This window comes from Gambusia affinis, linkage group LG24 (assembly GCF_019740435.1).
Source record: "Gambusia affinis linkage group LG24, SWU_Gaff_1.0, whole genome shotgun sequence".
In the NCBI taxonomy this organism is placed as follows: Eukaryota; Metazoa; Chordata; class Actinopteri; order Cyprinodontiformes; family Poeciliidae; genus Gambusia; species Gambusia affinis.
In genome coordinates this window covers 9,325,524-9,337,359 of record NC_057891.1, presented here as the reverse complement: position 1 = coordinate 9,337,359, position 11,836 = coordinate 9,325,524, and the positions used below count along the sequence as shown (strand labels likewise).

The following is an 11,836-nucleotide window of genomic DNA, read 5'->3' as shown; positions in this document are numbered from 1 at the left end:
GACGGATAAAAGGAAGCAGGCCAACCCAGAGCCGGGTCAGAATGTCACAGCTGGCTAATCTGGATTAGTTTGTCAGCTTCTTATGGGTCACTTAAACTTTGGACTGTAACTAAGCAAAACCAGTTAGGACAAAAAGAAAACCCCCATTAAAATACCATCCGAAACTGGTTCATATTAAACTATAGGACTGAGTTTCATTTGTGTATTCTGCTCTTCATAAAGTCAGACAAATAGCTGATAGTTGTTTATTTAGTCAGGCTATCTGCTCTGTTGCAGTCTAGAGTCAGTTGCTCAACAGCAATGCGAACTTAAAGAGGTCATAAGTGGTGCATCCTGCTTTTCATGGCTTGAAATATTTCTATGCAGATGAATCAGATTTTGTCATATGCAATGGAGAAATCAGAAGCCTTCTTTCAGCCAGCTGGCCAGCAGTGTAGCAGTCAAGGAGAGCGGGACACCACTGAAGGTAATCAAAGATTCCTGCTAACATGATTAATCCAAATCCATCAGAAGCATCGTGTAGCAGACTTGGGCTCAACCTAGGAAATGGGTTTTAGGTCTGGACCTCGAGGGTTTCTCCTCAGATTCATCCAGCTCCCGTTTATCCCGGAAAGAAGTGCTGTGAACGAGCTGGGACGCCCTCTGGCGTATCTTCTGCAGGTTGGGCTTCATCCTGCTAAGCGAAGACCTCCTCCGGACGGGTTTGCTCCTGAGATGGTCCTCCCCGCCCGTAAGCTCGCTGTCTCCGAGGCTCAGCCGGTGGATGGGTTTCAGGTTGTTCTGAAGGACTTTAGAGAACCTCCAGCGTCCTCCAACCCTAGGCTCTGCACCTTTGGATTCAGCAAGCTCATAGCTATGATGTCTCTAATGTCCACACTCACGTTGTTGGTGAGGTAGTGACAGGCCTTTCTCCCACTGTAGTCCCTGATTTCCACGTCTGCGTTGTAAGCCCCCACCAGGAGCTTCAGCACCTCCATGTGGCTGTGGATGGCAGCTATGTGCAGCGGCGTGTAGCCCATGTTGGAGCGAACATCCACGCTAATGGGAAGGTTGTGATGTTTGGCAAAGTTGATGATCAGAGCGATCAGCTCTTGCTTGCCGTGCTTAGCAGCCCAGTGCAGGCAGGTGAAACCAGTGACAAAGTCCTTCTTCAGAACCAGGTTGGGTTCGCTGCTGAGGAGGGCATGGAGGCTGTCCCACTCTGCATCCGATGCACACATCATCCACTCGTGTTCCGCAGGGTCCAGGGTGACGGAGGTCCTGTCCACGTCCAGGCTGGCAGAGCCCACCGAGGCCGAGTCACTGTCGCTCCGGGGGGTGAGGCAGACGGGGCTGCGGAGTTCTATACTGTTCCTCACTTCAAGAGAAGTGTTCATCATCACCTGGATGAAGTGCTTTCGGCTGCCCTTCGGACTGCAGCTGTCCTCACTGCCAGACAAGCTAATGCATTCATCCTCCTTGTCCTCTGAGTCCTCCTTGGTGGAGAGGAACGTCTGCTTAGACGCAGGACCTTGTTGCTCTTCCTCTTTCAGGCCCTTAGGCGTCCAATCGGTGTGTACGTGAGCTGCAGCTGCAGAACACTCAGGCCCAGGCAGGATGAAGACAGATCCGTCCACAGGGAGCGGCGAAGCCTGAATCACTGTGATTTGTGGAATAGCGAGTTTCCCGACCTTCCCCTTCCTGGAGTCATTCCTCCGCGTACTGAAGCTCCCAGAGTTCCCCATGTGAGCTGAGCTGCCAGCCCCTTCATCCAGAACACCAAGCAACCCCTGATGTCCACAGTCCTGCTCCGGTTTGTTCGGCTGGTCGCTCTCTGCAGTGATAATATGCGGAACTGCCCTCCAGTCATTTCCGTAACCTGAGTCGCGCGCTGATTTCTGCTGTACCTGAACGCTCGCGGCTGCGTCATCGCGGCTCACCTGGTCGTCAGGTGAGGGGGATGTAGCGCAGTAACGGAACTGTCTCCGCAGACAGACATGTTTGACTCCGCTGTCTGTCTTTACGAAAGCCACGCTGTCCACGCAAGACTTAAAGAGGCTGCGGACAGCAGCCCTGCTGTGCGGCTCTTGCGGGAACACGGCTTTAAAATGCTCCAGTAGCTCAGGGCTGGTGACGGTGCCTCCTCTCTGCCTCAGAAAGTCCGCTATGGAGTCCTGGCTGAAGCCGCTGGCCATGAGGAACACATTCCCTGGAGCACGAACAGACTGAGAACACCCCGACAGTCAGCGCACCCTGAATCAAACCGATCCTCCACGCAGCAGAGCAGAAAGCAGCATTTTATCCCCAGCGTTCTCCGCCTCCTAGCAACGGGAGACTTCCGGTCTGGGCCTCAGACAGTTTCCCAATAACAACTCAAAAATTACTGTGAACTAATTACGCGGGATGGTTTTTATCTTCAACAATTGTTTTAGTTTTACTACTGAAATAAATCAAAATAAGGACCAGGTGAGTTCATTTACCTCCGAATATCTACCAAAAGCAATCCGTGTTATTTATTCTACATTTTGTTTATTCTAGAACTTAATAGTTTGTTTCAAAATTAATAAGAGAAGTGGGAAACCTTTGATCTTGCTACCAAAACCTAGAAAATAAGTTCTATTCTAAAGCAACTGGACGTATGAAATGTTGATGACCTCATTTTAGAATAGATTATTATATTCTATATTATTATGTCCTGAAACAAACGGTTTAATTTTCTGCTTCTGTAATGATCGAAAACATATCCTGGTCAGCTCCAAACCAATCCAATACAACTTTATAAGAGACTTTATAAGAGACAAAATGCTACAGTTAGATGAATAAAAAAACATAATGCACAGAAGTTCCAAACAGCCATGACAATATACATAAAAATAACAAAAAAACAAAATAATTAAAATTAGCATCTCAAAGTGTGTCAATTGTCAAGGTGAAAAGATTGATTTAATATTCAGGAAGCTAAGTGCTATCCAGGCTTTAACAACATCAAGACAGTTCCAAAGTATGTAAAATAAAGGCATTTTATTTATTTTAGTATAGACCTGAGAGTTGCATACAAATGAAAAACAATTCCATGTTTTCCGAGATTAAAGCTAAGTGGGAGCAAATACAAGAAAAAGAGAAGGTGGCCTAGAACTGGAGAACCATGCTCAAAGTGGACGTTAAGCTGAGCCTTATTCAGTTCAGTAGATAACATCAGCTGTTTGTTTGTTGTGGGGAAACGTGGTTGGTTGCTCTGTAGCAACCATCTATGCTTGCAGGTAGTATTAACATGCAGACAGGGTGTGTTAGCATTCCTCCTGACAGACCTGTGAATCAGTCTTTAGTGGCAGGAAGCCCAGCTAGTCAAGTTCCACATCAAACTGCTTCTCCTCCTGGGTGGAAAATACAATTTCCATCTTAGATGTTTTTTAATTTAGGCTTTCACAATCACTGTCCATATATAACAAATTATTTAAAAGAAATGAGGAGCAGATATCACCATGCGTTCTTCAAAGAACCATGACATTTATTAAAACTATTTTATCAGTTAGATGAGCTCTGGACATTTGGAAAACATTGCTTACAATTTAAAATCTTTGCTCATTTCTTTATTGTGAGGTAGAGGAACATAACATTGTCTCTGGTGCCAATTTTTCTAAGCATTGTTCTGGAAACTGTCACATAACTTTCCAAGGAAAGAGAGAGCCCTGTTTGCAAAATGCATGTTATGTAGAGTAAAATGATTTGACCCATGTTTATAAATATGCTTTCAAGATTTTTCCATCATTACATCACTGAAATGACTTAAAATTAAGTCCATGTTTGTCCAGGCTATGGTGCAATCCTGGCAGGATTGTGTAAGTCATTCACAGGAATTTAATCTTGTACAGATCTAGTTCCTGGGAAAGGTAGCTCAGGCAATTCCTGTCTCAATATCTGAAACTAAACATTTTCAGTTGGATTTCTGCTTTATTTTAGGCACATGGTCATTGTGTGCTGAGAAACATACTACTAAGCTCAGTGGGTGGTTCTACAGCCATCAATGTCTGAAACTTGATGGCCGCAGTTGTGATGACAACATAATAAGTAAATGTAATCAGTAGATATCCAGTGGAGGAAGGAGGATCACTGAGCCGTCTGTTTCAGAGATTGTAGCGCAGGAAGTATGTCGTCCAGGTGACTCACACCTGCAACACACAGATAGCCATGTCAGCAGGTCATGCAGAGGAAAGGAGATCATGTAGTCACTTTAAAGTTTGACTATAGTAAAGCAGAGTACTTTTATACCAAGAATCTTTAAGATTTCTGTCACAAGGTTGTGGAAAGCAGGAAAAAACTCATCATGTTGCTTCACTTTGATAATGATGCTGAAAAACAAAAGCAGACAACAGAAAAGCAGCTTCATGAAGACCAGCACACAACCTGGAACAAGAGAAAACAAGGTGCTGCTGGTGGAATACTGAACCTGTCAATGTCTGCCCGTCCCAGTCCTGGATCCAAGAAGACCAGTCTGGAGACCTGGTTCACAACTTCAGTAGGAGAAGCTTTGCTGTCTAACATCCAATGGAAAGGTTAGCAAGGCTTTACGTGAAACATGGACAAATAAAGCAGATGCTTAAAGTCACCTAGGTCCAGAACATTTTGGAGGTTTCTAATAGTGTTGGTCATCTCTCCCAGTCGTGTGTAGACCTCGTTCATTCGAGGGTAAACTCCACTGAGGGAGGGAACATCAAACAGTTTCTGGAAGTGACCTACCATGGAAGCCAAGGTGTATCGAGTTGGACTCCTGAGCTTCTGGCAGGACAAGCATGAAGACTTCAGCACCAGGAACAAAAAGCTGAGTTCTTATCTCAGAAAAGTAAAGATTAACCTGTTTATCGTCAGAAGAGGCATTCTCCAGCAGCGCCTCCACCAGACCTATCATGTCCTCCACCTTGAGTGCTTTTGCATCAGCATCACAGGGCTGCAGTGGCATCAGTGTGGCACTCAGTTTATTCAGTCGAGAATGAAGATCCTGAACACAGGAACAGTCTGGTCAGAGCAGCTTCCAGCACTGAGTAAACACCGAGGCTGTCTGAGTATTTACCCTGAGCAGGTGGAGCTGCTGGGACCACTGCTCCAGAGTGGGAAGGACAGCCTGGAATTCTGCTTCCTCCGATTCTCTGGGCCAGCGTTGATACTGGTGCAGCCTGGGGTTGATAATGAGCGTGTTGATCTCAGTCAACAGCTGAAGAACAGAAAAATTGGAACAAAGCGTTGACAGACAGGAAGTTACCACAAAGTAATCTGCTCAGAGAAACGCTCACATACATGGTGATACTGGACCCTTTGCCTGGAGGTTTTGGACTGGTCCCTGCTGTTCCCAGTGAGGTCACTTCTACATCTAATCAGTGCAAAAAAGCAGAGTGCTTTAAAACAAAACTACTTCCTGTTTCAGTTCTGAGCTTTAGATAAATCCTTCAGTAAATCCCTCTTCAGTCAAACACATTTTGAATCAATCAACCACTGCAGTGGAAAGCAAATTATTGTTAACATTTGCAGATTTTTCCCAAGAGCTTATTTAATATATGTAAAATAAAATGTAGCTTGGAAAGCTGAAATAGCTAGGCACAACGCTCCTTGATATGCTATTGGCTGGCGTTAGCAAAGCAGCTAATCCAGAAGCATCATTTATTTTCCTTGGTATGGATTTGCAGAGATAACATAGCCTGTAAGTGTTAGCTTCTGCTGTAAAGCTAAGATGGCTAACACTTTGCATATTAATGCACATTAATATGCAAAGTGTTAATACGTGTGTTGTGTGTGTTAGTGTGTTTTTATTTGTTGTTTGTACTATTGAAATAGATATTCATAAATGTGATTCCTAACCTCAGTCAATACTGTATTACCCTTACATGACCCATTTGACCGATAAAGGTTTTATTCCACCCTATTTAAAGATGTCCATCTTATCTGGTGTCTCTTTTCTTGGCCTAAACACACACAGGTCACATGACGTCTAGTTCAAAACCATCTTTGGTGACAAACACACCTTGTGTCCAGTTCTGTCTTGAGCCGTTCCACCTCTTCCTCCAACTCCTGTATGCGAGAGTTGCTTTCCTTCTGCTGGTCCTGATATGTCTGGGCACAAGCCGAGGAATCAGACCTGCTTTGATAACACAACCTGAGCAACAGGAACAGCTTAGGGAATTACCTTGAGGATGGTTTTGAAAGACGGGGAGACAGAGGCGGAGGTCCTCTTTGTAGCTTGATCCAATTGTTTGGACTCCTGTAATCGACTCGGTCGAGTCAGTCGCTGTTCCTCTTCTTTGACAGTCAAATACAGTTTCTTCCTGAGCTGTGCCGTTTCTTCCTCCAGATTGGCTACTTTCTTTTCCAGCAACAGATACCTCGTCTAAAAACAAACAGTGGTGTCATCCCAACTGCCAACTCCCACAGCTGAGTAAATGAAAAGAAGACTTTGGACGTCTAGTAGACCTGTCGCATTAATTAAATTAAATTAAAACGAGCTCAATAAATTCCATTTTCATGATTTATCCATTTTCTCTTTTGTCTCTTTCTGCCAGAACTGGATAACTAAACCTTAACTAGCCTTTTTTTGAAGCACAATTTTGTTTACAAAGACTTCATAATTCATTTAATTTGTTTCTTTTGTTTTGTTTATTTATTTTGGATTTTTGAAAAGACTTCCCGTTTCAGTGTTAAATGTTGAGTAGAATTTAAAGGTTTTTTTTGTTGTTGTTTTTTTTCCCCCACCAGGGTACCCTTTTTGTGGGCTCTAGTGTCCCTTTTTGCATAGTAGGCTGACAGGAAAGGGGGAAGACATGCGGCAAATGTCGTCGGGTCCGGGAATCGAACTCGCGACGGCCGCGTCGAGGACCGAAGGCCTCCAAACGTGGGGCGCGCTACCCTCTACGCCACCGGAGCACGCCCCAGAATTTAAAGTTTATTTATATTTGAAAGGCATTCGTGGATTATTAAGCTATTACAATAATAATATTTCAAAATGGCCTCAAAACAACAATATTATCGTTTACCGCAAACACATCTGGGACAACTTAACGTCCAGCAAAACGTTTTATTGTGACAGGCCTAATTCTGTGCAAAAGTTCAGTTTTGTTTCGCCTTTCACTAGATAAGCAGCTCTTCTTGTCAGTTCATACTGTTTTATGTAATTATCAAATTTTGTCAGATGCAGAACTTTGGGTTTTCTTTCTTTGCAAGTTTTAACCATCAAAATTACAAGAAATACACACTTAAAATATTTCACTGTGTGTAAATGCTCTATATTACCTTCTGAATGACAGAAAATCTTGAACTTTTTTTCCTTTTTTACAGTATTCAGTTAAAAGTTTCTGTAAATACTTGGACACAGGCAACATAGTAATTTTTCCGGCCAACAGCCAACATATATGTGCCAGGGAAGAACAAAAACTCAGCAAACCACCTTAGCCTCTTTGTTTTCCTTCTGCAGCTGCTGGGTGTGGCTGTGCTGCTGGACCGCCTTCCCCAGGCAGCGTTCCTCCAGATGCTGAACTTTGCTCTTCACCTCATCCAGCAGCCCCTGCAGCTCTGTGGCTCTTTGGGACTGCTGAGCTGCATGACTCATGTGCTTCTGTACCTCCTCTCTAACAACACACATACAGAAAAGTGTCACTTACTTTGCTCTGTAATGTCCCCATATCTTCAAATATCTATGTAGTTCTAATCAAGAGGAAATTAAATATCTGACAGATTATTAGATGTAGAGTGAGAGATGGTTGCATTGAAGGTTGCAGAGAAAATTGCTGATTTCCATGGTTACCACTCAACACCCATCAGATGCTGATGAGATTGGGTGACAGGAGGACAGGTGGTCCAAACAGAACCAGATCCATTATTAAAGAGCCGGAGCTTAGAACGACACTAACTGCTGTTTGTTCTCCAGCAGGAGGAAATCTGCCAACCAAACTGATGGTTTCAGTTACTTCATATTGTAGATTAAATATTGGTGAAGAAATAGAGATACAAAACTATTTTTGGTGCCCATTAGATTTCTAAACCTCACACTGTGGTTATTGGCTGAATCATCTACTCTGAAGTAAGGTAATGCCATCAAATTCAAGACATAAGAGATTATCTGAATACTCTGAAAAAATACAGCTGGTTTGAAACAAATTCTACTTTTTGGAGTTCAAAGCTGTGCTTTCTCACAAGTCCTGCCAGAAATTGCAAATATAATGCCTAATCAGGCTAGTACATCCAAATAACTTGGATGTACTAGAAGACATCCAAGTTGTATCACGCTGTGTTTGAGGGCATCCGTTCAAATCTTTGCAGCTCCTCCAGAGTTACCGGTGCTCTTCTGTTTAAATAAAAAAAATATCAGATTTATTTGAAAGAAAAATGAAATGTTGCCGCAATTTATATCCAAGTGTCTTCAAAGAGTTGTTATGGATGCTGTGAGCAAAAAGGATCTCCAGTAGCAGTCAGTCAACAAATCTCAAGAAGTTTCTGACTGAAGATTTCTTTTTTGGCTCAGCTAGGATTTTATCTTGTAGTTGAGATGTTATTTGAGCTTTTGAAAATCTGATAAGTGGCTCCGTGTTGTAAAAGAAACCCCACAATGTTGCCATGGTTATGCATTATAGCAACTGTCCTAAAGTAAAAAAAAATAAAGACTCGTAAAACACCAGAAGGAATTTTTGTGAATTTTCCAAACATTCAATGTTTGAACAATTCACAAATATTATTGGAACACATTGTACTCACACATGCCACAGCCATGAGCGGCACAGTTAGTAGTGAATCACCCAACAAGGTGTTTTGAGTAACAGACGTACCTGAGCTGGTTGTTAGACTTGACGAGCTCCTGGATGAGCGTCTGTCTCCTCTCAGAGTCCATCAGCATCATCCTCAGAGTCATCCTCAACTCACTCGCTGACTTCTTGTCCAGCAGGACCAAATCTGTAGGACACATACAGGTCCCATCATGAAGAAATGTGCAAAAAGAAAAACCACATCAGACATTGCAGCTGTGAATCATCCATTTCAGAAACAAATCTCCTCACCTGTGAGGTTCCTATTCTCCACAGGATCCGCAAAGAACACAGGCTTAAAGCCGTGATGCTGCAACAGTTTATTCACGTCATCCCACTCTACCTGCTCCTGCTGCAACACACAGTCACAATCAGCATCACTCAAACCTGCTGCACATACATAATGAAGATTTAAATGGTACCTGAAACTGCCCATAGGTCCACAGATAAACATAAGTCTTATTTGTAATGCATGGAAAATGTCTTGTTCTGGCTTCTGTAGCCATTCATAAGCAGTATGCAGCAGTTACCAGTTTAACTCCTAAATAAATGTGTTCCAATGTGTACAGGAGCTGACCCTCCTGTCAGTGATCCTACCTCTGAGAGCAGAGGTCGCTATTACAACTCGACAATGGAGGAAAGTTGATCCACCAGGGGAGGGGCCCTCCACTTCACACACAAACACACACATTAAAAGGTGAGGAGGAGTCTTACCGGCTTCATCATCTTTAGGTCCCTGCAGGAAACAAAGCAAACCAGCTGGATCAATATCACAGCCCTCTTTTTGCGGCAATAAGTGATGCCTTCGAGTGTAATGAGTACAGACCCATTTTTTATATGGTGCTGCTCTAGAAGAAAAACTCTCAGAATGAACTCCTCCAGATCAAATTTTAAACAATCACTCTCTTATCAGTTTACGTAACACCTGATACCATTTACAGCTGACTCATAAGTTGAATTTTAATGTCATTCCTTTAATGAGCTTTTTACTAATACATTTTAAGTTTCAACCGTCTTAAAAAAGTGAAACAGACCTTAAATACGACGCTAACTCCGGCGTCTTGGCACTGCCTCTCGTGAGTTAAGCTAGCTAAAGAGAAACCGAACAGAATAGCATCTGTAGCTAACAATAAAATAGCACATAAGGTATAATAATGATAATAAACATTTATAAATACAAAACGCCATAAATTACCTGGCCAACTAACTCCATACAAACTTGCAGCAAACAGCAGCGCGCTTCCGCAGTTCAAACTGTGCGTCCTGACGCAATAATTGTAAACAAAAGGACTTTAACCAATCGGCTGACAAATCAACAAAACGGCTCTTTATTGCCCCACGACCACAAGATGGCGGTAACATGACAGTTAAATTTATCCCAATGACGGCTCACTATGGGTTATTTTAGGCTGTTGTTCAATAATAGAACGAAAATCATAGAATATTATTTACAAAGATGAACACCTCTGGTTGATATTACAGTTTATGAAAACATCAAGGTACTATAATAAAAGGATCTCCCTCTATGATGTCTGACCTTTCTTGTCTCTAGCAGGGGGAGTCTTTTATGTCAGTATAGTGGTGTGCTCAGCAGAGGGAATGTAGTATCCATGGAGTCAGAAAGCAAAGGTCATTGTCATTTATTAATGGATAGATGAGAGCAGAGAGTCTGGCCACTCACTGTGTCCCTGCATGCATCATCTCTACTGAGCAGAAAATTAAAATGGAAATTTAAGCCTTCACAGAGTCAAGGATTCCTTTGACCTGTGCTGTATGATTTTATGATTTGTGGTAACTGCTTACATAACCTTGATGCAGCCTGGACCCCCCCCCCCCCCCCAACTTACTGACACTGCAACCTAGAACCATTAAAAAGTGCACATTTATATTCGGCCCCCCTGTGCGATTGATGTGTAAAACTATCTCCAAGTTACATCTACAGACCGAAGAGTTTTGTCCTTCCTTCATAGAAAAAAAAATGCTCTAGTTCAGTTAGACAGGCTAGAGAACATGAGTTTCAAGTCCTACCAGAGACCTTCAATTGGGTTTAGTCCTGGACTTTGATTAGGTCGTTCTTATACATATGCTTTTTAACACAGTTAAGCTGTCGTCTGTCCGACCATCAGGTTTAAAACAGTTTAAGGTTTATACGGTTAAACCTGATGGTCATCTAGTTGATGTCCTGAAGCAAAGGTATAGATTATTCAATTCAAAAATACTGTATTGATCCCAAAGGGAAATTAAAAGTTGTAGTAACTCATATTAACTGAGATTCTTCAAATAGTTATTGTTGATAGTGACTGCTGTGGGACAGATCTCTTGTTATAAAACGTTCTTGTCAGAAATTAAGACAACAAAGGTCTTTCTGAAAGAAGAGTTGGTTTCTGTTGCAGAAAATTTAAAGTATTTAAAGTAATTTAAAGTACTTCCCAAGACACTTTCATAAAGAGGATGGTCAGGGTTGTCCATAATATTCTTGATTTTATGAAGAATCCTCCTTGGCATCATCATATCCATAGGCTCCACAGTCCCAACAACAGAACCAACCTTTTTTAACAGGCTGTTGAGCCTTTTGAGGTTCCTGGCTCTGATGCTGCTGCCCCAACAAATGACAGAAGAGATGATGCTGTAAACAACACACTTATAGAAGACCTGTATCTTGAAAGATCTTCGCTTCCCCAAGAAGTACAGCCTGCTCTGTCCCTTCTTAGAGATGCTTCATGCTTGCGAATCCAGTCCAGTCTGTTGTCCGGGTGAATACCAAGATATTCTTCTCCCATGATGAAAATAGGATTGATCTAACTTTGCTTCTCCAGAAATCAACAGTCATCTCCTTTGTTTTGTCTACATTCACAATTAAATGATTGTTTCAGTCCACCAGTTGTACTCAGCCTCTTGTCCATCTCTGATCCACCTGAGAAATGAAGACACTAAGCCTTACCCTAACTCTTGTGCTGGAAGTCTGAAGTGTACAGAGTGAAAAGGAACATTGAGAGTACAGCTCCATGTGATGCCCCTTTTTTGCTAATCTCCTGGTCAGACACACTTCACAAACTGTGATTTGTTTGTGAGGTAGT

At 42.5% G+C, this 11,836-nt stretch overlaps 2 protein-coding genes across 5 annotated transcripts; both read right to left on the bottom strand.

Annotated features, from left to right (window-relative positions):
• Window positions 1-231: 231 nt before the first annotated feature.
• LOC122826921 (ankyrin repeat domain-containing protein SOWAHC-like) lies at window positions 232-2,395 on the bottom strand. The gene is given in 2 exon segments (XM_044109308.1): window positions 232-854; window positions 857-2,395. Coding segments are annotated over 2 exon segments (1,638 nt in total). The 5' UTR covers window positions 2,175-2,395; the 3' UTR covers window positions 232-534.
• Window positions 2,396-2,983: 588 nt separating this feature from the next.
• cep70 (centrosomal protein 70) lies at window positions 2,984-10,086 on the bottom strand. 4 transcript variants are annotated; one of them, XM_044109312.1, is made up of 15 exons: window positions 9,955-10,086; window positions 9,794-9,849; window positions 9,474-9,495; window positions 9,012-9,111; window positions 8,784-8,907; window positions 7,409-7,589; window positions 6,155-6,355; window positions 5,993-6,081; window positions 5,272-5,344; window positions 5,048-5,188; window positions 4,832-4,975; window positions 4,587-4,752; window positions 4,427-4,514; window positions 4,249-4,328; window positions 2,984-4,148 (listed from the first exon to the last, which is right to left on the bottom strand). In XM_044109312.1, the coding sequence occupies exons 3-15, from the start codon at window positions 9,483-9,485 to the stop codon at window positions 4,087-4,089; spliced, it is 1,461 nt and encodes a 486-aa protein (XP_043965247.1). In that variant the 5' UTR covers window positions 9,486-9,495; window positions 9,794-9,849; window positions 9,955-10,086; the 3' UTR covers window positions 2,984-4,086. The 4 variants fall into 4 exon arrangements, with proteins under 4 accessions (XP_043965247.1, XP_043965245.1, XP_043965248.1 ...); XM_044109310.1 differs by having other exon boundaries at window positions 4,587-4,755; window positions 9,955-10,084; XM_044109313.1 differs by lacking the exon at window positions 9,474-9,495 and adding an exon at window positions 9,357-9,428 and having other exon boundaries at window positions 4,587-4,755; window positions 9,955-10,083.
• Window positions 10,087-11,836: the final 1,750 nt, after the last annotated feature.